This window comes from Piliocolobus tephrosceles, chromosome 21 (genome assembly GCF_002776525.5).
Source record: "Piliocolobus tephrosceles isolate RC106 chromosome 21, ASM277652v3, whole genome shotgun sequence".
NCBI classification, from domain to species: domain Eukaryota; kingdom Metazoa; phylum Chordata; class Mammalia; order Primates; family Cercopithecidae; genus Piliocolobus; species Piliocolobus tephrosceles.
In genome coordinates, this window is record NC_045454.1 from 9204607 (window position 1) to 9225622 (window position 21016).

Consider the following 21016-nt stretch of genomic DNA (forward strand, 5'->3'; position numbering starts at 1 on the left):
TGTTTTTTCTTTTTTCAGAGATGGGGTCTCGCCATGTTGCCCAGGCTGGTCTCAAAATCCTAAGCTCAAGTGATCCTCTTGCCTCTGCCTTCTTTTTTTTGAGACAGAGTTTTGCTCTGTTGCCCAGGCTGAAGTGCAGTGGTGCAATCTTGGCTCACTCTGCCTCCCGGGTTCAAGCGATTCTCCTGCCTCAGCCTCCTGAGTAGCTGGGACTACAGGCACTTGCCACCATGCCCGGTTAATTTTTTTTAGTATTTTTAGTAGAGAAAGGGTTTCACGGTGTTAGCCAGGATGGTCTCCACCTCCTGACCTCGTGATCTGCCCGCCTTGGCCTTCTAAAGTGCTGGGACTACAGGTGGAGCCACCATACCTGGCAAATTCTTTTTTTTTTTTTTTTAAACAGTCTTGCTCTGTCGCCCTGGCTGGAGTGCAGTGGCACAATCTCAGCTCGCTGCAGTCTCTGCCTCCCAGGCTCAAGCAATTCTCCTGCCTCAGCCTCCCAAGTAGTTGGGATTTCAAGTGCCCACCACCTCACCCAGCTAATCTTTGTATTTTTAGTAGAGATGGGGTTTCGCCATGTTGACCATGGCTGGTCTTGAACTCCTGGCATCAAGTGATCCCCCCATCTTGGCCTTTCAAAGTGTTGGGATTACAGACGTGAGCCACGGCACCTGGCCAAATTCATCTTTTAAAAATTGCTTAATCCCGGCCAGGCGCAGTGGCTCACGCCTGTAATCCCAGCACTTTCGGAGGCTGAGGTGGGTGGACCACAATGTCAGGAGTTTGAGACCAGCATGGCCAATATGGTGAAACCCCATCACTACTTTTTTTTTTTTTTTTTTGAGATGGAGTCTCACTGTCGCCCAGGCTGGAGTGCAGTGGCCGGATCTCAGCTCACTGCAAGTTCCGCCTCACGGGTTTAAGCCATTCTCCTGCCTCAGCCTCCCAAGTAGCTGGGATTACAGGCACCCGCCACCTTGCCTGGCTAGTTTTTTGTATTTTTTAGTAGAGATAGGGTTTCACTGTGTTAGCCAGGATGGTCTCGATCTGCTGACCTCATGATCCGCCCATCTCGGCCTCCCAAAGTGCTGGGATTACAGGCTTGAGCCATCCCATCACTACTAAAAAAATGCAAAAATTAGCTGGATGTGGTGGCAGGCGACTGTAATCCCAGCTACTCAGGAGGCTGAGGCAGGAGAATCACTGGAACCCAAAAGGCGGAGGTTACAGTGAGCTGAGATTGCACCACTGCACTCCACTCCAGCCTGGGTGACAGAGTGAGACCCCATCTTCAAAAAAAAAAAAAAAAAAAAAAGCTTAATCCCAGGTTTGGGTTTTCTGTCCTTGTGGCTGAAGGGACCTATGTGAAGGCTGCAGACTCATCAGGGGCAGACGGAAAGATACCAGGATTGAGCCTCTCAGAAGCGATGCTTGAATGAAATCTTCAAAGATGAGGACTCCAGCAGGTGATGTGGCAATAGCGTTTTGGAGGGACCGGTACAGATACACAGGCACGGAGCCATGCGTTTGTTCCAGAAAGTATATTTAGATGGAACCGGAACACGCAGCAGGACGTGGAGCAGTGTCAGATGAGGCCAGAGAGGTGGGTGGGACGGGCCTTCAGGGGCTCCAGATGAGGCTGAGGGGCTGGGACCAGGTCCTGGAGTGGGGTCAGCTCTGGGACCCTTCTGGGGCTGTGTGGGGAAGGGGCTGGGGGCCAAGAGGTCCAGGAGGAGGCTGGCGATGAGCTGGCTGGAAGCCAGGGGTTCAGGGAGGCCCGGGCTCCTGGTATCAGGGTTCACCGGCTGCACTGAGGATCCCCTGCCCCTGGCACCTAGCTGTGGAGGGGACACTGTCCTTGAGGAATCACTGGTTCCACAAAAGGTAGGGGAAGGTCTTGAGGGACCACCCCATGCCCTCGTTAATCAACCAGAAACTTGGCCCGGAGCAGCAGGGGGATTCCAGTAGCTGTGGGCATAGAGGATCCTGGGGCGGCCACAACCCAGGCAGCTGAGGCCGAGCTACCTAGGAACGCAGGCTCAGAGCAGACCCTCCTGGGATAGATGGAGAAGGGGAGGGGCCTTCCCTAAGTTAAGCCGATCAGTGAGCACCTCACTGGACACGAGCGAAGGCAGGCCCCTCGGAGGAGGACAGAAGGGAAGGGCCACAGACTCGGAGGCTGTGAGAGTGGAGACAGGTGGACCTGGAGGGGCAGCAATGCATGAAATGCCAGCCTGTGCTCCCGCCCCAGGAGCCCAGCATGACACCGGCCCCCAGGGAAGCTGACTGTGCCACTTCATCCAGTGCCCATCAGCCTCCTTAGAGCATCAGGAATCCAGAGGGCTGGGGTCCCAGAGGATCACAGATGCTGGGGCACCTCAACCTCAGGGAGCCGCTCAGCAAGTTTCTTTTCTGAAGCGTCCACCTCCTTCTGGTCGCCAGCTGGAGCTGGGACGGGTGCATCATCTGGAAATGGAGGGACAGAATGGTGGCACAGGACATCCCAACCCCTCCTCCCCCAGGCCCCTGGAGGCCTAGCCCCTCTTCCCTTACACCCAGGGGTCCCAACCCCCAGTCCCTCCTCCCTCACACCCAGGGGTCCCAGCCCCAGCCCCTCCTCCCTCACACCCAGGAGTCCCAGCCCCAACGCCCAGGCCCTCCTCACTCACGCTCAGGAGTCTAGGCCCAGCCCCTCCTCCCTCAGACCCAGGGGTCCCAACCCCCAGCCCTTCCTCACTCACACTCAGGAGTCCAGGCCCAGCTCCTCCTCCCTCAGACCCAGGGGTCCAGGCCCCCAGCCCCTCTTCCCTCGGATCTGGGAGTCCAGGCCCCAGCCCCTCCAACCTCAGACCCAGGGGTCCAGCCCTGCAGCCCCTCTTCCCCAGACAAGGGCCAGCACCTGTGTCTGGGTGGAACTTGAGCTGCCCCTCGGGGTGGGCGGCCGGGGCTTTGTGGCCCTGCTCCTGCTGCTGCTGCTGCTGCTGCTTTCGCTGCTCCATGTGCAGCACGGCCTGCGGGAGGTGAGGGGTCACACAGACAAGAGGGTGTGACGCTGGCATTGCAAGTACTCAGGCTTCAGTCCCCAAACTCAACTTCACAGCAACATGCTAAGTGGTCAATGGCCAATCCCTTCTCCGTGGGCCTCAGTTTTTCTTTCATTGACAGTCAGGCTTAATGATAGTCAAGCATCCAGTTCTCCCTCCAGCCACGACTTGGGTCCTGCTTTGGGACAGGGAAGCTCTCACCCATCTCTGGCTGAGTCTGCCCTTCTCCCCATCCTGGGCATTTCCCTCCTCACTTACAGCCTTTCTGCCCTTATCTAACATGGCAGCCACAGAGCTGTCAGAGACAGGAAAACGTCTGCCCTTACTCAAGATGGCGGTGAATACTTGAGGCTCCCCCAGTGATTAACACGGTGGCCACAGGCCTTCCCAGCTTCTGGACACCCATGGGGACACGGACAAGGGCAGCCAGAGATTCAGTGGATGGAAGCAGCTTCCCCCGCTGTCACCTGCTGCAGCTCTCTCTTCTGGGCCTCCAAGCGGCCCTGGGACCGCCCTAGAGCCTCTGTCTCCTGGCTGAGGCGCTGGGCCTTGGCATTCAGCTCTGCTTCCCGGGCAGCCAGCTCCTCTTCGAAGCGCCTCAGCTCTTCCTCGGTGTAGGCAGGGTGCATCTCCACTGTCTAAAGGTGGGCAAAAGGGCCATCAGGGGCACAGGTCCAACCTCGGCCCACCCACGTTGGAGAGGGTTGTGCCAATGCGGGGGGTTTAGAAGAGGCTGGGAGGCCAGGGCCATGTGGGTGGTCAAAGAGGCCCAAGTGGGAGGTGGGAGTGGGATCAAGACTGAGAGACAAGGCCGGGCACCGTGGCTCACGCCTGTAATCCCAGCACTTTGGGAGACCGAAGTGGGTGGCTCATCTGAGGTCGGGAGTTTCAGACCAGCCTGACCAATATGTAGAAAGCCTGTCTCTACTAAAAATACAAAATTAGCCGGGCGTGGTGGCGCACGCCTGTAATCCCAACTACTCAGGAGGCTGAGGCAGGAGAATTGCTTGAATCTGGGAGGTGGAGGTTGCAGTGAGCTGAGACTGCACCATTGCACTCCAGCCTGGGCAACAAGAGCAAAACTCTGTATTGATAAATAAATAAATAAACAAATAAACAAACAAATAAATAAAGAGACCTAGATTAGCTGGGCGTGGTGGCATGTGCCTGTAGTCCCAGTTACTCAAGAGGCTAAGGAAGGAGGATCACCTGCGCCCAGGAATTCAAGGCCGCAGTGAACTATGATTATGCCACTGCACTCCAGTCTGGGTGACAGGAGACCCTGTCTCAAAAAATATAAATAAATAAATAAATAAATAGGCCGGGCGCGGTGGCTCAAGCCTGTAATCCCAGCACTTTGGGAGGCTGAGATGGGTGGATCACGAGGTCAGGAGATCGAGACCATCCTGGCTAACATGGTGAAACCCCGTCTCTACTAAAAAATACAAAAAAAAAACTAGCCGGGCAAGGTGGTGGGCGCCTGTAGTCCCAGCTACTCTGGAGGCTGAGGCAGGAGAATGGCGTAAACCCAGAAGGTAGAGCTTGCAGTGAGCTGAGATCCGGCCACTGCGCTCCAGCCTGGGTGACAGAGCGAGACTCCGTCTCAAAAAAATAAATAAATACATAAATACATAAATAAATAAATAAAAGAATGAGCTAGATTAGCTGGGCATGCTGGCATGCGCCTGTAGTCCCAGCTAATAGGAAGGCTCAAGTAGGAGGATCACTTGAGGACAGGAGTTTGAAGCTGCAGTGGGCTATGATAACACCCCTGCACTCCAGCCTGGGTAATCCCAGCACTTTGGGAGGCTGAGGAGGGTGGATAGCTTGAGTCCAGGAGTTTGAAAGCAGCCTGGCCAACATGGCAAAACCCCGTCTCTACCAAAAAATACAAAAATTAGCCAGGTGTGGTGTGGTTGTGCACACCTGTAATCCCAGCACCTAGGGAGGCCAGGTCAGGTGGATCATTTGAGTCCAGCAGTTCTAGAGCAGCCTGGCCAATATGGCAAAACCCCATCTCTACAAAAAATATAAAACTTAGCCAGGCATGGTGGCTCACGCCTGTAATCCCAGCTACTCAAAAGGCTGAGGTGGGAGGATCGCTTGAATCCAAGAGGCGGAGGTTGCAGTGAGCCGAGATCGCACCACTGGGCTCCAGCCTATGTGACAGAGCAAGACCCTGTCTTAAAAACAAAACAAAACAAACAAACAAAAAAATCAGACCTCTAATCCCAGCACTTTGGGAGGCCAACGTGGGTGGATCACCTGAGGTCAGGAGTTTGAGACCAGCCTGGCCAACATGGTGAAACCCTGTCTCTATTAAAAATACAAAAATCAGCCAGGTGTGGTGCACGCACCTGTAATCCCAGCTACTCAGGAGGCTGAGGCGGGAGAACTGCTTGAACCTGGGAGGTGGAGGCTGCAGTGAGCCGAGCTCACATCACTGCACTCCAGCCCGGGCGATGGAGTGAGACTCCATCTCAAAATAAATAAACAAAATTAAATAAATAAATAAATAAATAAATAAATAAATAAATAAATAAATAAATAAATAAATAAAAATTAGAAAGAGTCCTAGAGACAGGGGAGAACAGAGACCCAGAAATAGGGATGCAGTGACCCAGGAGAATGGCCGGAGACCCAGAGGAAAAGAGAAGGGGCCTGAGACTCTGAAAGAAAGGTCATGGCTGGAAGAGAGAGAGGTTCAGGACCCCGAGTATCCCCCATGTTCTCACCTCCCAGCCCTCCCCGGTGTCCCCAAACTCCTTCCTCTGAGTGGATGTGAGGAACTCCTCCAGGGTCACGAGGCGGTCCTGGTTGGTGTCCACCTGGGGAGCCAGATAAGGGTGAGTGACAGAGCTGGGGCCCCGTCTTCTCCCCCGCCTGGCACCCCCCTCACATTCTTCATCACGTGCTCCCGCATGCGCAGCCGCTCCTCCTCCATCTCCCTCATGTCGTCCTCCTCGTTCTTTGGGTCGTACACCTTCTCCAGCTGCAGGAGCAAGCGAGAGGCAGACGGCATTGACAGGTCCCGAGCGAGCTCATTCCCAGGCTACCCCTTCCTCGTTAGACATACAACCCGACAACTTCAACTCCCAGCAGTCCTTTGGGCACTCCACCACTCCTGGCAGCAGTTTTTGCCCCAGGGGCTGATGGGAGTTGTAGTTTTCACTGAGCTCCCATCCAAGGGGATTTAAGGGGACTGCAAGGAGGAAAGTGCAAGGAGGAAAGTGGCTGATCTGGGAGTCCCTCCAGGTGCCCAAGGCTTCCAAGATGCTCACCTCCTTGGTGAAGAGGGCCTCCAGCTCCTGCTCGTCCAGGACACCATCACTGTTGATATCTGAAGGGAAGGAGATAGCAAGGTATCTCAGGTGACCGAGGACGGGGTACGTCAGGTCCCTGGTGAAGAAACTTGGGGCAGATGTGGGGTCTGTTATCAGAGGACAGGTAACTACAGATCTCCTGCGGTGGAACGGTGGCCCCCAGGCTTTAGCACCCCACTAGGCTCGTTGCTAGGGCCACCGCCTAGCGACCAGGGGGCTGAGAATGGAATAGACGAAAAGGAGGGTTCGAGGAAACATGCTTGGGTCACTGTCACGCAGGATTCTCTGGCCCTGGCATCCAGTGCTCTGGACACAGAGTCAGCTCCAGGGTTATCGGGGACCTCTGCCTCCCAGAGAACCAGGCCAGTGCCGACTCCAGTTGTCAGGGGGAGCCTCTCCTACCAATGTAGACCCCACAGCTGCAGGGCTTCAGGCTCGGTCAGCCACACTCACTGTCACCACCGGCCCTCCTCCTTCCTCGGCTCCCTCAGACAAGGACAACCTTGCTCCTGCGGAGGAGGCCAGGAACCCTCATCTTGCAAATCCCGTGGTTAATTTTCCGCCTGCATCTGACTTGACTTTCTGCCCTTGACTTCCAGAACATGATTCTGTCCTCTCTGGCTGCCCCTCCATCTCCTTTGACGGCTCCATCCTCTTCCTGACCTCCATGTGCTAGTGTGGCCTAGGGCTCAGGCCTGAGGGTCTCTTCTCTGCCTCAACTCTGCATCTGTGCTGTCCAATACAGTAGCCACTAGCCACATGGGCTGTTTAAATTTAAATTGATTAAGATTAGGCCGGGCGCGGTGGCTCAAGCCTGTAATCCCAGCACTTTGGGAGGCCGAGGCGGGCGGATCACAAGGTCAGGAGATCGAGACCATCCTGGCTAACACGGTGAAACCCCGTCTCTACTAAAAAATACAAAAAAAAAAACTAGCCGGGCGAGGTGGCGGGCGCCTGTAGTCCCAGCTACTCGGGAGGCTGAGGCAGGAGAATGGTGGGAACCCGGGAGGCGGAGCTTGCAGTGAGCTGAGATCTGGCCACTGCACTCCAGCTTGGGCGACAGTGAGACTCCGTCTCAAAAAAAAAAAAAAAGATTAAAGAAAATGTAGGGGCCGAACTTAGGGACTCATGCCTGTAATCCCAGTACTTTGGAAGGCTAAGGCAAGAGGATCACTTGAGCACACAAGTTCAAGACCAGCTTAGAAAGGATGCCTAGACCCCGTCTCTACAAAAAAAAAAAAAGAAAGAAAAGAAAAAAAAAGTCAAAAAGTGGGCCGGGCACGGTGGCTCACGCCTGTAATCCCAGCACTTTGGGAGGCCGAGGCAGGGGGATCACCTGAAGTCAGGAGTTCAAGACCAGCCTGGCCAACATGGTAAAACCCTGTTTCTACAAAAATACAAAAATTAGTCAGGCATAATGCCAACTGCCTGTAGTCCCAGCTACTCAGGAGGCTGAGGCAGGAGAATAGCTTGAACCCAGGAGGCGGAGGTTGCGGTGCGCCGGTGAGCCGAGAGCGCACCATTGCACTCCAGCCTGGACTCTGCCTCAAAAAAAAAAAAAAAAAAAAAAAAAATTAAAAATTGGCTGGGCATGGTGGTGTGCACCTATGATCCCAGCTACTCTAGAGGTTGAGGTGGGAGAATCACTTGAGCCCAGGAGGTCTGGGCTGCAGTGAGTCATGATCACACCACTGCACTCCAGCCTGGGTGACAAAGGTAAAACCCCATCTCTAAAAATAAAAAAAAAAAAAGAAAAAGAAAAAGAAAAAAAGGTATAGGGAGTTGCTCTGAACCTATTCTGGTCTGTAGGGACTGCCTGATTAAAAAGATTAAATAAGGTGTTTTTTTTAAATTTTGAGACAGAGTCTCACCCTGTTACCCAGGCTGGAGTGCGCTGATGTGTTCATAGCTCACTAAAGCCTTGAACTCCTCAGCTCAGGTGATCCTCCCATCTCAGCCTCCCAAGTAGCTGGGACTACAGACGCACGCCACCACACCCAGCTAATTTTTTTATTTGTTTTTGTAGAGATGGGGTTTTGCCATGTTGCCCAGACTGGTCTTGAACTCCTGGGCTCAAGGGATCCACCTGCCTTGGCTTCCCAAAGTGCTGGGATTACAAGGGTGAGCCACCACACACGGCCTATTGTTAATGAATTAATTAATTTATTTATTTATTTATTTAATTTTTGAGATGGAGTCTCACTCTGTCGCCAGGCTGGAGTGCAGTGGTGTGATCTCAGCTCACTGCAACCTCCACCTCCAGGGTTCAAGTGATTCTCCTGCCTCAGCCTCCCGAGTATCTGGGACTACAGGCACGCGCCACCACACCCAGCTAATTTTTGTACTTTTAGTAGAGACGGGGTTTCACCATGTTGGCCAGGATGATCTCGATCTCTTGAGCTCGTGATCCGCCTGCCTTGGCCTCCCGAAGTACTGGGATTACAGGCGTGAGCCACTACGCCCGGCCTATTTTTAATTTTTTTTGAGACAGGGTCTCACGCTGATGCCCAGGCTGGAGTGCACTGGTGTGTTCATAGCTCACTGCAGCTTGGAATTCCTAGGCTCAAGTGATCCTCCCACCTCTGCCTCCCAAGTAGCTGGGACTACAGATGCACGTCACCACACCCAGCTAATTTTTGTATTTTATTTGTAGAGATGGGTTTGTGCCATGTTGCCCGGGATGGTCTTGAACTCCTGGACTCAAGGGATCCACCCACCTCGGCCTCCCAAAGTGCTGGGATTACAGGCATGAGCCACTGTGTCCAGCCCAAATGTCCTCTCTAGAGCTGTGCTGGGACTCTAACTCCAGTACAGCAGCCACTAGCCACATAGGGCAATTGAAATAGAAATTAATATCCAGAAGAATGAAAACTTCAGTTCCTCAACATTATGCTAAGTGAAATAAGCCAAATACACACACACACACACACACACACACACACACACACACACACACACGACAAATACTAAAAGATTCTACTCATATGAAGTACCTAAAATAGTCAAAATCATAGAGACAGAAAATAGAATGGTGGTTGCTAGAGAGCTGGGGAGAAGGGGAGGGTGAGTGGTTTAATGGATAGTTTCCGTTGTGCGAGATGAAGAGCTCTCAGAATTGGTTGCATGACAGTGTAAATATACTTAATACTATTGAACTGTACAATTAAACATGTTTAAAACTGGGCGCAGTGGCACACGTCTGCAGTCTCGGCTACTCAGGGGACTGAGAGGCATGAGGATTGTTTGAGGCCTGGAGTTTGAGCCCAGCATGGGCAACATAGCAAGATCCTGTCTCAAAAACAAAAAAAGCAGGGTGGTGTCCAGTGGGATGGCTCATGCCTATAACCCCAGCACTTCGGGAGGCCAAGATAGGTGGATTGCTTGAGCACAGGAGTTTGAGACCAGCCTGGGCAACATGGTAAAACCTTGCCTTTACTAAAAATTAAAAAAATGAGCCAGGCATAGTGGTGTGTGCCTATGGTCCCAGCTACCCGGGAGGCTGAGCCGGGGGAGGATCACTTGAACCTGGGTGGTCGAGGCTGCGAGGTAGCACATATCACTACCTGAGACCCCATTACAGAATCTTCTTTGATTCTTTTTTACTTTTTATAGTTTTTTGAGACAAGTCTCGTTCTGTTGCCCAGGCTGGAGTGCAGTGGTGTGATCTCAGTTAACTGCAACCCCCGCCTTCCGCCTCCCGGGTTCAAGCAATTCTTCTGCCTCAACCTCCTGAGCAGCTGGGACTATAGGCGAGCACTACCATGCCTGTTTTTTTTTTTTTTTTAATTTTTGTATTTTTTAGTAGAGACTGGGTTTTGCCATGTTGGCCAGGCTGGTCTCCAATTCCTGGCCTCAAGGGACCCGCCTGCCTCAGCCTCCCAAAGTGTTGGGATTACAGGAGTGAGCCAACACACCCGGCCTAGAACCTTCATTGATTCTGAGATGCACTTTTGTGTTCTTCTATTTTATCACCCCTGAAATAGGGAGGCATCTTTATTTATTTAATTTTTAACTTTTATTTTTTTGTTTTTTTGAGATGGAGTCTTGCTCTGTCACCCAGGCTGCAGTGCGATGGCACAATCTTGGCTCACTGCACCCTCCACCTCCTGGGTTCAAGTGATTCTCCCACCTCAGCCTCCTGAGTAGCCAGGATTATAGGAACCCACGATCATGCCCTCCTAATTTTGGTATTTTTGTGGAGATGGGGTTTCACCATGTTGGCCAGGCTGGTCTTGAACTCCTAACCTCAGGTAATCCTCCCACCTCAACCTCCCAAAGTGCTGGGATTATAGGCATGAGCCACCACGCCTGGTCTACCTTTTTTTTTTTTTTTTTAATAGAGATAGGGTCTCACTTTGTTCTCCACGCTGGTCTTGAATTCCTGGGCTCAAGCCATCTTCCACCTCAGTCTATCAAAGTGCTGGATTACAGACATGAGCCACTGCACCCAGCCCAGGACGCATCTTGTTTTCAATAGTACATTAATTTAACTGGCAGCTTACGTAAAATGCTAGTGCCTCTCATACTGTTCAGTCTCTTGGAGTTACTAAAGTGTGGTATGATCTGTGTGCCTGATCACCGGCTCTGAGGGGGAGGTACTTTGTTTTGTTTACAGTTGTATCCACAGGGTCTTGTCAAGGCTTGGTCCTTAGGGGGAACTTAGGAAAGGTTTGCTGAATGAATGAGTTACGCCTTGCTAAGCTCTTCTGAGGAGCAGCAGATTCTGGGACAGCGTGCCGGGCATATCTGAGGGGACTTGGCAACCCCAGGCCCCATTCCCAGACAGGAAGAGACAGACTGAGGGGGAGTGTGCCTTTGATCCACCGTACAGAAAGGTCTTTCCAGGCCGGGCGCAGTGACTCATGCTTGTAATCCTAGCACTTTGGGAGGCGGAGGGGGGCAGATCACATGAGGTTGGAAGTTCGAGACCAGCCTGGCCAACATGGTAAAATGGCGTCTCTACTAAAAATACAAAAATTAGCCGGGCATGGTGGTACATGCCTGTAATCCCAGCTACTCAGGAGGCTGAGGCAGGAGAATCACTTGAACGTGGGAGGCGGAGGGCAGGGGGTTGCAGTGAGCCGAGAGCACGCCACTGCACTCCAGCCTGGGCAATAGAGCAAGACTCCGTCTCAAAAAAAAAAAGGAAAAGAAAAAGAGAAAGGGCTTTCCAGGCCTCTGGAGGCCTGGTTCTTAGGGAACAACACACTCCTAGTGACAGGGCTCCCAGAGTGGACCAGGGTTTCTTTTGGGCTGCTGTGGGAGGAGGGCCCAGGCCTAGCCAACCTGGTTTGCTTACAGTGGACACCAGCTGTCCTTAGAACCCCGAGGTCTGGTGTTTGCTAGAGCAGAGGCCCAACCCTTCCACGCAGATCCTAGCCTTATAGCCGGGAGAGGCAGGGCTGTCTGGTCAACCAGGGGACATAGCTCAGCTCTTAGGCCTGACTAAGCCCTCCTGGGACAGACACACCCCTCTTAGCATTCAGGTCCCAGAAGGGTCAGAGTCTCAGGGTTCATCCCCGCTCTGGAACTCCCTCCCCACCTTACCATGCAGTATGAAGAAGGTCTTGGGGTTAAACCTGTTGGGGTCCAGTCCATCCAGCTCCTCCCACACCTCCTTCAACTGGGCTTGGCTGCCCTGTGGAAGGGAGAGCCAGGAGCTCATGAGCAAGAAGTCTGCATGTCATGGGATAAAACCAAATATCCCTTTACCCCCATCCAACAAACATTATCTCCCTCAAGCAACAAAACGAAGAAAACTACAACTCCCAGCAGCCCCTGGGGCAGCCAGGTACAATAACAGGAAGTTTTTGCCTCAAGGACCCCTGGGAATTGTAGTTCTTTAACTGCTTTTTTTGTCGGGTTTGAACTGGACGTGGTAGGGAGTGGATGGGCACGAATGGGGTGCTCACAGGCACATTGACTTTGGGATGCTCGCGGTGCCGGCGCTGTTGCTCTTCCAGCTTCCTCTCTGCCTCCTTTCTCTGCTCCTCTCCCAGTGACTCCAGATAACGCCGCCTCTCGTGTTCCTTAAGCATCTCGTAGCGCTTGAATTCTTCATGATGGGCTGCGTCGTACTGGGCAAGGTCCCGAGTGGCCTGGGGAAAGGCACAGGATCATTCCCTTCTGCCCCCTCTGCCCAGCCCCCAATTCCAGCCTGTAAGTGGCAGGCCCTTGGCCCTGAACCTGGCCGAGGGCAGCCCCAGCCTCTACCTGTCTTACGTCTTGTGTCCTGATGTCCCTTTTTTTTTTTTTTTTGAGAGTCTTGCTCTGTTGCCCAGGCTGGAGTGCAGTGGCACGATCTCTGCTCACCGCTCACTGCCTCACTTCAAACTCTGCCTCCGGGGTTCAAGTGATTCTCCCGCCTCGGCCTTTCAAGTAGCTGGGATTATAGGCATGTGTCACCAGGCCCGGCTGATTTTTGTATTTTTAGTAGAAATGAGGTTTCACCATGTTGGCCAGGCTGGTCTCAAACTCCTGACCTCAGGTGATCCACCCACCTCAGCCTCCTGAAGTGCTGGGATTATAGGCGTGAGCCACCGCGCCCAGCCTGATGTCACCCTTTTTGGTTTCCATGACTGCTCCTGCCCCATAACACACTTTCTTCTCTTTATTCAAAACAGATTAGGACGGTTATACAACAGCAACCTCAACCCACCTCTTTCGAGTCCTCCACAATCTCCAGATCTTGGAGGAATAAGTACATAGGAACAACATACATGGTGAACTTAATATGTTACGTATTTCGGGTACAGCTAGGCGGCCAAGAACATGAGGTCAGGCTAGGAGAGGTGGGTCACGCCTGGAATCCTAGCGCTTTGGGAGGCTGGGTTGGGAGGATCACTTGAGCCCAGGAGTTCAAGATTAACTCACATAACATAGCGAGACCTTGTAATTAGTTAAGATGATGGGGCCGGGCGCTGTGGCTCACGCCTGTCATCCCAGCGCTTTGGGAGGCCAAGGTGGGTGGATCACGAGGTAAGGAGCTTGAGACCATCTTAGCTAACATGGTGAAACCCCGTCTCTACTAAAAATACAAAAAATTAGCCGGGCCTGGTCGTGGGCGCCTGTGGTCCCAGCTACTCGGGAAGCTGAGGCAAGAGAATGGCGTGAACCCGAGGCGGAGCTTGCAGTGAGCAGAGATTGGGCCACTGCACTCCAGCCTGGGCGACAGAGCAAGACTCCATCTCAAAGAAAAAAAAAAAAGATGATGGCCTGCTGGATTATGGTGGGTATCACTATAAGAAGAGCTGGGTGGCGCAATGGCTCACGCCTGTAATCCCAGCACTTTGGGAGGCTGGGGCGGGTGTATCACCTGAGGTCGGGAGTTTGAGACCAGCCTGGCCAACATGATGAAACCCCGTCTCTACTAAAAATACAAAAATTAGCCGGGCGTGGTGGCAGGCGCCTGTAATCCCAGCTACTTGGGAGGCTGAGGCAGGAGAATCGCTTGAATGCATAAGGCAGAGGTTGCAATGAGCCGAGATCACGCCATTGCACTCCAGCCTGGGGGACAGAAGCAAGACTTTGTCTCAAAAATAAAGAAAATAAAAAAAACCACCCAGGCCTCTATCCGCCTCCAACCTCAGAGAACACCACCAGCAGGCATGGTGAGCTGGCTCACGTCCAGGACTCTGTCCCCTTCTCCCCTTCTGCAAAGCTTCCCTCAAGCCTCTGCTTCTGGACCCACTGCCATTACCGTCTGGATCAGCAGCTCCAGGTCGCGGGCCTCGAATGTGTGCTGGTTCTGAGGGTCCAGGTGTTCAAACTGTTTCAGGAGATTCAGATGATCCACCTGTACATCTGGAAAAGAAGGAAGAGTCCAACACCTCAGGGCATGTCCTTTTAGAATCTTGGGCCAGACATGCTCTGAAGAAGTCACGAGCCGGGCGTGGTGGCTCAAGCCTGTAATCCCAGCACTTTGGGAGGCTGAGACGGGCGGATCACGAGGTCAGGAGATCGAGACCATCCTAGCTAACACGGTAAAACCCCGTCTCTACTAAAAATACAAAAAAAACTAGCCAGGCGAGGTGGCGGGCGCCTGTAGTCCCAGCTACTCCGGAGGCTGAGGCAGAAGAATGGCGTCAACCCGGGAGGCGGAGCTTGCAGTGAGCTGAGATCCGGCCACTGCACTCCAGCCCGGGCGACAAAGCAAGACTCCGTCTCAAAAAAAAAAAAAAAAAAAAATAAGAAGTCACGAGCGGTGCTAGGGAAGCCCAGAAGACAGCTTGAGCCTGGGGCAGTCAGGGAGAGATTCCTGGAGGACGTGATCCCACGACTGAGTCTGATGCTTAGAATAACCATAATAAAAACTAACATACACTGCCCGCTTACGAGATGCCAGACCATGCCCTAAGCATTTTAACTGTATTAATTGATTTACTTTCCACAAAATCCTGACAACATGGCTTCTATGACTATCCCCATTTTATGAGTGTGAAAACTGAGACCCGTTGAGGGGTTGTGACTGGTCTAGGCTACCAGCTAGCAAGTGGCAGAGCAAGGATGGGAACCAGCCATTGAACACCCAAAACCATGGCATTCAACCATCTTTTTTTCTTTTCCTTTCTTTTCAGAGACAGGGTTTCACTCTGCAGTGGCAGGATCTCTGCTCACTGCAACCGCCGCCTCCCAGGCTCAAGCAATCCTCCTGCCTCAGTCCCCTGAGTAACTGGGACTACAGGTGCACGCCATCACACCCGGCTAATTTTTGTATTTTTAGTAGAAACAGGGTTTCACCATGTTGGCCAGGCTGGTCTTGAACTCCTGACCTCAGGTGATCCACCCACCTCGGCCTCCCAAGTGTTGTGATTACAGGTGGCAGCCACCGCGCCCAGCCTCAACCACTCTTTAAAAAGTAAACAAGGCTGGGTGCAGTGGCTCACGCCTATATTCCCAGCACTTTCTGAGGCCGAGGCAGGTGGATCACAAGGTCAAGAGATCGAGACCATCCTGGCCAACATGGTGAACTCTCATTTCTACTAAAAATACAAAAAATTAGCTGGGCATGGTGGTACGCACCTGTAATCCCAGCTACTTGGGAGGCTGAGGCAGGGGAATAGCTGGAACCCAGGAGATGGAGGTTGCAGTGAGCTGAGATTGCGCCACTGTACTCCAGCCTGGTGACAGAGTGAGACTCCGTCTCAAAAATAAATAAATAAATAAATAAATAAATAAATAAATAAATAAATAAATAAAAGAAAAACACCAAAATTTTTGATAAAGCATCAACCAGTCTTAGGGGTTAAATTGCATGCTCCTAAGTTTCTGTGTTGAAGTCCTAAGCCCCAGTACCTCAGAATGTGACCTGATTTGGAGACTAGGTCTTTACAGAGGGAACTAGGTTAAGATGGGGTCATTACTGTGGGCCTTAATCCAACATGACTGGTGACCTTATAAAAGGCAGAAATTTATGGCTGGGCGCAGTGGCTCATGCCTGTAATCCCAGTACTTTGGGAGACTGAGGTGGGAGGATCACTCGAGCTCAGGCATTTGAGACCCACCTGGGCAACATGGTTAAACCCCATCTCTACAAAAAATACAAAAATTAGCTGTGTGCAGTGGTATGTGCCTGTAGTCCCAGCTCCTCAGGAGGCTGAGGCAAGAGAATCACTTGAGCATGGGAGGCGGAGGTTGCAGTGAGCCGAGATCGCGCCACTGCACTCCAGCCTGAGTGATGAAAGTAAAACAAAATAATAATAGGGCAGGCGCGGCGGCTCACACCTGTAATCCCAGCACTTTGGGAGGCCAAGGTGGGTAGATCACCTGAGGTCAGGAATTCGAGACCAGCCTGAACAACGTGGCGAAACTCCATCTGTACTAAAAATACAAAATTATCCAGGCATGGTGGCATATGCTTGTAATCCCAGCTACTTGGGAGTCTGAGGCAGGAGAATCACTTGAACCCGGGAGGCAGAGGTTGCAGTGAGCCGAGATCGCGCCACTGCACTCCAGCCTGGGCAACAAGAGCGAAACTCCATCTCGGAAAAAAAAAAAAATTAATAAATAATAATAATAATTAATAAAAAATAATAATGAAAGGAGAAATTTGGGCCAGGCACACAGAGGGAAGATGGTGTGAAGACGCAGGGAAAAGACAGCCCTCTACAAGCCAAGGAGAGGGGTCTGGACCAGATCCTCCCTCACAGCCCCGGAAGGAACCAGCCCTGCCAACACCTTCACTTTGGACTCTGACTGCAGGCCATGAGACAGTCAAGTACTGTTGCTGAAGCACCTGTTCAGGGGTATTTGGTTACAGCAGCTTCAGCAAACAAATGCAGCCTCCTCGTATGGGAGTTTCCAAGTGGTCAGGAAGGGGTAGGGTTTCCAGGCAGGAAGGGACAGCACACACGCTGCCAACACACACTTACTCACCACACACACGTCTCCCGAGGCCTCCAGGGGCCCAGGCCTGCGCTGTGCAATGCTGGACCCAAAATGAATTAGCCTGGCCCTGGCCTCTAGCAGCCCTTGGTTAGGTGGGGAGAAAGAGAGACAGACAGACAGAGACACACACACACACAGAATCAATCAACCTGGCCCCGCCCTCCAGCGGCCCTTGGTCAGGTAGGCAGAAAGACACATACACATGGGCAGCTAGAATTTGGGAGACCCAGGCTGCAGTGGAGGCAGCTCCAGCCCTGGCTGAGCCCAGAGGAGTGACAGGCGTGCAGGACACAGGTACAAACTGAATCTCAAATTCATTATTTGTGCCAGTGTTGAGCCACTACTCCAGGCTGACCCAGTGCTGGCCGCTGTGGACACAACAGGAATCAGATGGTGCCAGAATTCTGCCTCTTGGAGGCCAGGTGTGGTAGCTCATGCCTGTAATCTCAGCACTTTGGGAGGCCGAGGCAGGTGGATCACCTGAGGTCAGGAGTTCGAGATCAGCCTGGCCAACATGGTGAAACCCCGTCTCTACTAAAAATACAAAATTAGCCGGGTATGGTGGTGAGCACCTGTAATCCCAGACACTCAGGAGGCTGAGGCAGGAGAATCACTTGAACCTGGGAGGCAGAGGTTGCGGTGAGCAGAGGTTGCGGTGAGCCGAGATTGCACCACTGTACTCCAGCCTGGGAGACAGAGCAAGACTCTGTCTCAACAACAACAACAACAACCAAAAGAGTTCTGCCTCTTGGAGCACCCAGTCTAGAGAGACAGAGAACAGGCGACCAAGGGATGAACAAAGGAATACCAAGGACACAAATAAAACAGAAGCTCCTTCACACAGGACGGCTGGGGCAGTGACACCCTGAGGAGGTGACATTCCAGGGGAGATGGAAGGTCTGTCGACCAGGCAAAGAGTCCTGAGAAAGAATGTCATGGGACAGCAGGGCGAACGGGCAAAGGTCCCGAGGTTGCATGTCAGCAATTTCTAAAAACACTGACGCAAGGAGGTCAGGGCACACAGGGGAAGGGCGGGGACAGGCGGATATGGACGAGGTCCACCCAGGCTCCGAGCAGCCGAAAGGAACATGAACGTGGGCCTGAGGGCACTGGGGTGCCAGGGGCAGGCTCTGGGCAGAGGAGGGATGGGATGGGCCTGAGTATTGTGGCAGCTGGATACTGGTGCCCCAAAAAATATCCACATCCTGATCCCCAGAACCTGTGAATGTGTGGCCTTACAGGGCTAAGGGGTCCTGGCAGATGGGATTACATTAAAGACCTTGAGATGGGGGCCAGGGCTGGTGGTTCAGGCCTGTAATCCCAGCACTATGGGAGGCTGAGGCGGGAGGATCACTTGAAGTCAGGAGTTTGAGACCAGCCTGGCCAACATGGCAAAATCCAGTCTCTATTAAAAATACAAAATTAGCCGGGTGTGGATGGTGCATGCCTGTAATCCCAGCTACTTGGGAGGCTGAGGCAGGAGAATCCCTTGAACCCGGGAGGCAGAGGTTGCAGTGAGGCAAGATCACGGCACTGTAGTGCGGCCTGGGAGACAGAGTGAGATTCCGTCTCAAAAAAAGAAAGAAAGAAAGAAAGAAATTAACTAAGCAAGGAAAAACAATGTGATCTGATAAACTTCTCCATTTTATCGCTGTACTTATGCAATAGTATATTCTTAGGAGAATCACACTGAAACGTGTAGAGTGACGAGATGGTGACTGCGGTGAAGTCCCACATGTGAATGACAAAGCAAATGGAGCAAATGTTAACTAGAGAAGCCGGGTCAAGGGTGTTCTGCTGTTTTCTGTACTACTCTTACAACTTTTCTAAAAGTCTGAAGTTCTTTCAACTTTTTTTTTTTTTTGAGATGGGATCTTGTTCTGCCACCCAGGCTGGAGTACAGTGGCATAGTCATGGCTCACTGTAGCCCTGACATCCCAGGCTCAATCATCCTTCCACCTCAGTCTCCTAAGGAGGTGGGACCACAGGCATGCGCCACCATGCCCAGCTCATTTTAAAATATTTTTTATAGCCGGGTGCTGTGGCTCAAGCCTGCAATCCCAGCACTTTGGGAGGCTGAGACGGGCGGATCACGAGGTCAGGAGATCGAGACCATCCTGGCTAACACGGTGAAACACCGTCTCTAATAAAAATACAAAAAACTAGCCAGGTGAGGTGGCGGGCGCCTGTAGTCCCAACTACTCAGGAGGCTGAGGCAGGAGAATGGCGTAAACCCAGGAGGCGGAGCTTGCAGTGAGCCGAGATCCGGCCACTGCACTCCAGCTCAGGCGACAGAGCGAGACTCCGTCTCAAAAAAAAAAAAAAAAATTTTTTTTATAGACATAGGGGTCTTGCTATGTTGCCCAACCTGGTTTTCATTTTCCGGGCTCAAGTGATTCTCCTGCCTCATAAAGTGTTGGAATTGCAGGTGTGAGCCACTGCACCCGGCCTCTACCAGAATTTTAAATGACAATGATTTTTTTTTTTTTTTTTTTTTGAGTCAGAGTTTCACTCTGTTGCCCAGGCTGGAGTGCCATGGCGTGATCTCGGCTCACCACAACCTCTGCCTCCTGGGTTCAAGTGATTCTCCTGCCTCAGCCTCCTGAGCAGCTGGGATTACAGGCGCCCGCCACCACGCCCAGCTAATTTAGTATTTTTAGTAGAGACGGGGTTTCACCATGTTGGCCAGGGTAGTCTTGAACTCCTGACCTCAGGTGATCTGCCTGCTTCAGCCTCTCAAAAGTGCTGGGATTACAGGTGTGGGCTACTGTGCCCAGCCCATGATAAAGATTTTTAAAAACAACAAATGGAAACAGAATATAAACAAACAACATTGTAATGTTTGTATTAAATCATGCTAGGAGGAACACTGGGGCAATCTCCTACTCACATTTCACACAGGGGAGGGAAGCCTCACCTGCTTAGCACACAACCACCTGGAGGCCAGGAGCGAGGCCACCCTTCCCCACCCCTCCCTGCCTGTCCCTCCCGCCCTGCCCCTGCTCACTGGGATCCTGCTCGGCGTCCATCTTGGCCTTGAGCAGCATCCGCAGCCGCGATACCTCCTGTCGCTTGAGCTCATCCAGCTTGGTGCGGACATGGTGGCTGACGAAGTCCAGCTCTCGGCTCAGCTTCCCGCTCTGACAGGAGAGGAGACCCTGGTCAGCCTGGGGGCCCGGGAGGGGGGCATGCTGGGGGGCCTCGGCCTGCTCTCTGTCTCCTCTGGCAGCTTCTTACAAGCTTTCTCATGCCCCAGTCTTATACCGCCTGTTCCCTGCTTATAGTCCCCCAGCTCTTCAGAGTCTCCAGGAAGGACAGCTCCCAGCCCGTCAGCCTGGCATTCAAGGCCCTGCCCACCTCTACTGCCCCATCTCCTGTCATTCATCAAGTCACACATTTAGGGCCAGGTGCGGTGGGTCACACCTGTAATCCCAGGAGGCTGAGGTGGGAGGATCGCATGAGCCTAGGAGTTCAAGATCAGCCTGGGCAACGTGGCAAGTCCCTGTCTCTAGAAACAATAAAAAATTAGCTGGGCATGGTGATGACACCCAGGCCCACAAGGACATACCCTGCTACCAGGGTTCAGTGTCCTACTCAGTGAAATGGGGACAATGACAGTGCTCCTAGAGGCCTGACCTGGGAGTTCATGTTGACGTGAGGGACACCAGCACCTCCCTTATTTTGAATTCTTCCTCTGTAGAAGGCACCATAGGAGCATTCTGTTAGTGCAACCCTCTCACAACACTTGCTAAGGAGTGTCACCACGCTCTTCCAAACCCTTTACATACCTTTCTTTGGAAAATCCAAACCCCAGAATCCTTCCCTTGGAAAATTCAAACCCGAACCCTGCTTTTTACAAATGGGGAAACTGAGGCACGGTGAGGGGAGGCTCCATAGCTGGTAAGTGGTGGAGCTGCAACTGAAAGCCTGCCCCGCGGGACTCTGCACCAACCTCGTATTCTGTGCTCCCCAAAGCTCTTTCCAGCTTGTGACCCCAAGAAGCAACTTCTCCCTGAGCCTCATTTTGGTGATTTCAAATACAGGCAGAGCTGGAGCCATGTGGCCCCTTTGAAGAAACCAGTGTGGCCGGGCACGGTGGCTCACGCCTGTAATCCCAACACTTTGGGAGGCCGAGATGGGTAGATCACAAGGTCAGGAGTTCGAGACCAGCCTGGCCAACATGGTGAAACTCCATCTCTACTAAAAATACAAAAATCAGTCAGGCGTGGTGGTGGGCGCCTGTAATCCCAGCTACTTGGGAGG

At 52.4% G+C, this 21016-nt stretch overlaps 1 protein-coding gene across 2 annotated transcripts in view; it reads right to left on the reverse strand.

Moving 5' to 3' along the window:
* Positions 1-1526: 1526 nt before the first annotated feature.
* The window catches only part of NUCB1 (nucleobindin 1), a 25020-nt gene continuing 5530 nt past the window's right edge, over positions 1527-21016 (reverse strand). For both annotated transcript variants that reach the window (XM_026457332.1, XM_026457331.1), the window contains exons 4-13: positions 19761-19893; positions 14067-14170; positions 12280-12465; positions 11915-12005; positions 6326-6384; positions 5944-6036; positions 5780-5872; positions 3512-3682; positions 2900-3011; positions 1527-2466 (exon numbers count right to left, since the gene is read on the reverse strand). In XM_026457332.1, the coding sequence (XP_026313117.1) occupies positions 2360-2466; positions 2900-3011; positions 3512-3682; positions 5780-5872; positions 5944-6036; positions 6326-6384; positions 11915-12005; positions 12280-12465; positions 14067-14170; positions 19761-19893 (1149 nt within the window). In that variant the 3' untranslated portion in view covers positions 1527-2359. The remainder of the gene's footprint in view (positions 2467-2899; positions 3012-3511; positions 3683-5779; positions 5873-5943; positions 6037-6325; positions 6385-11914; positions 12006-12279; positions 12466-14066; positions 14171-19760; positions 19894-21016) is intronic.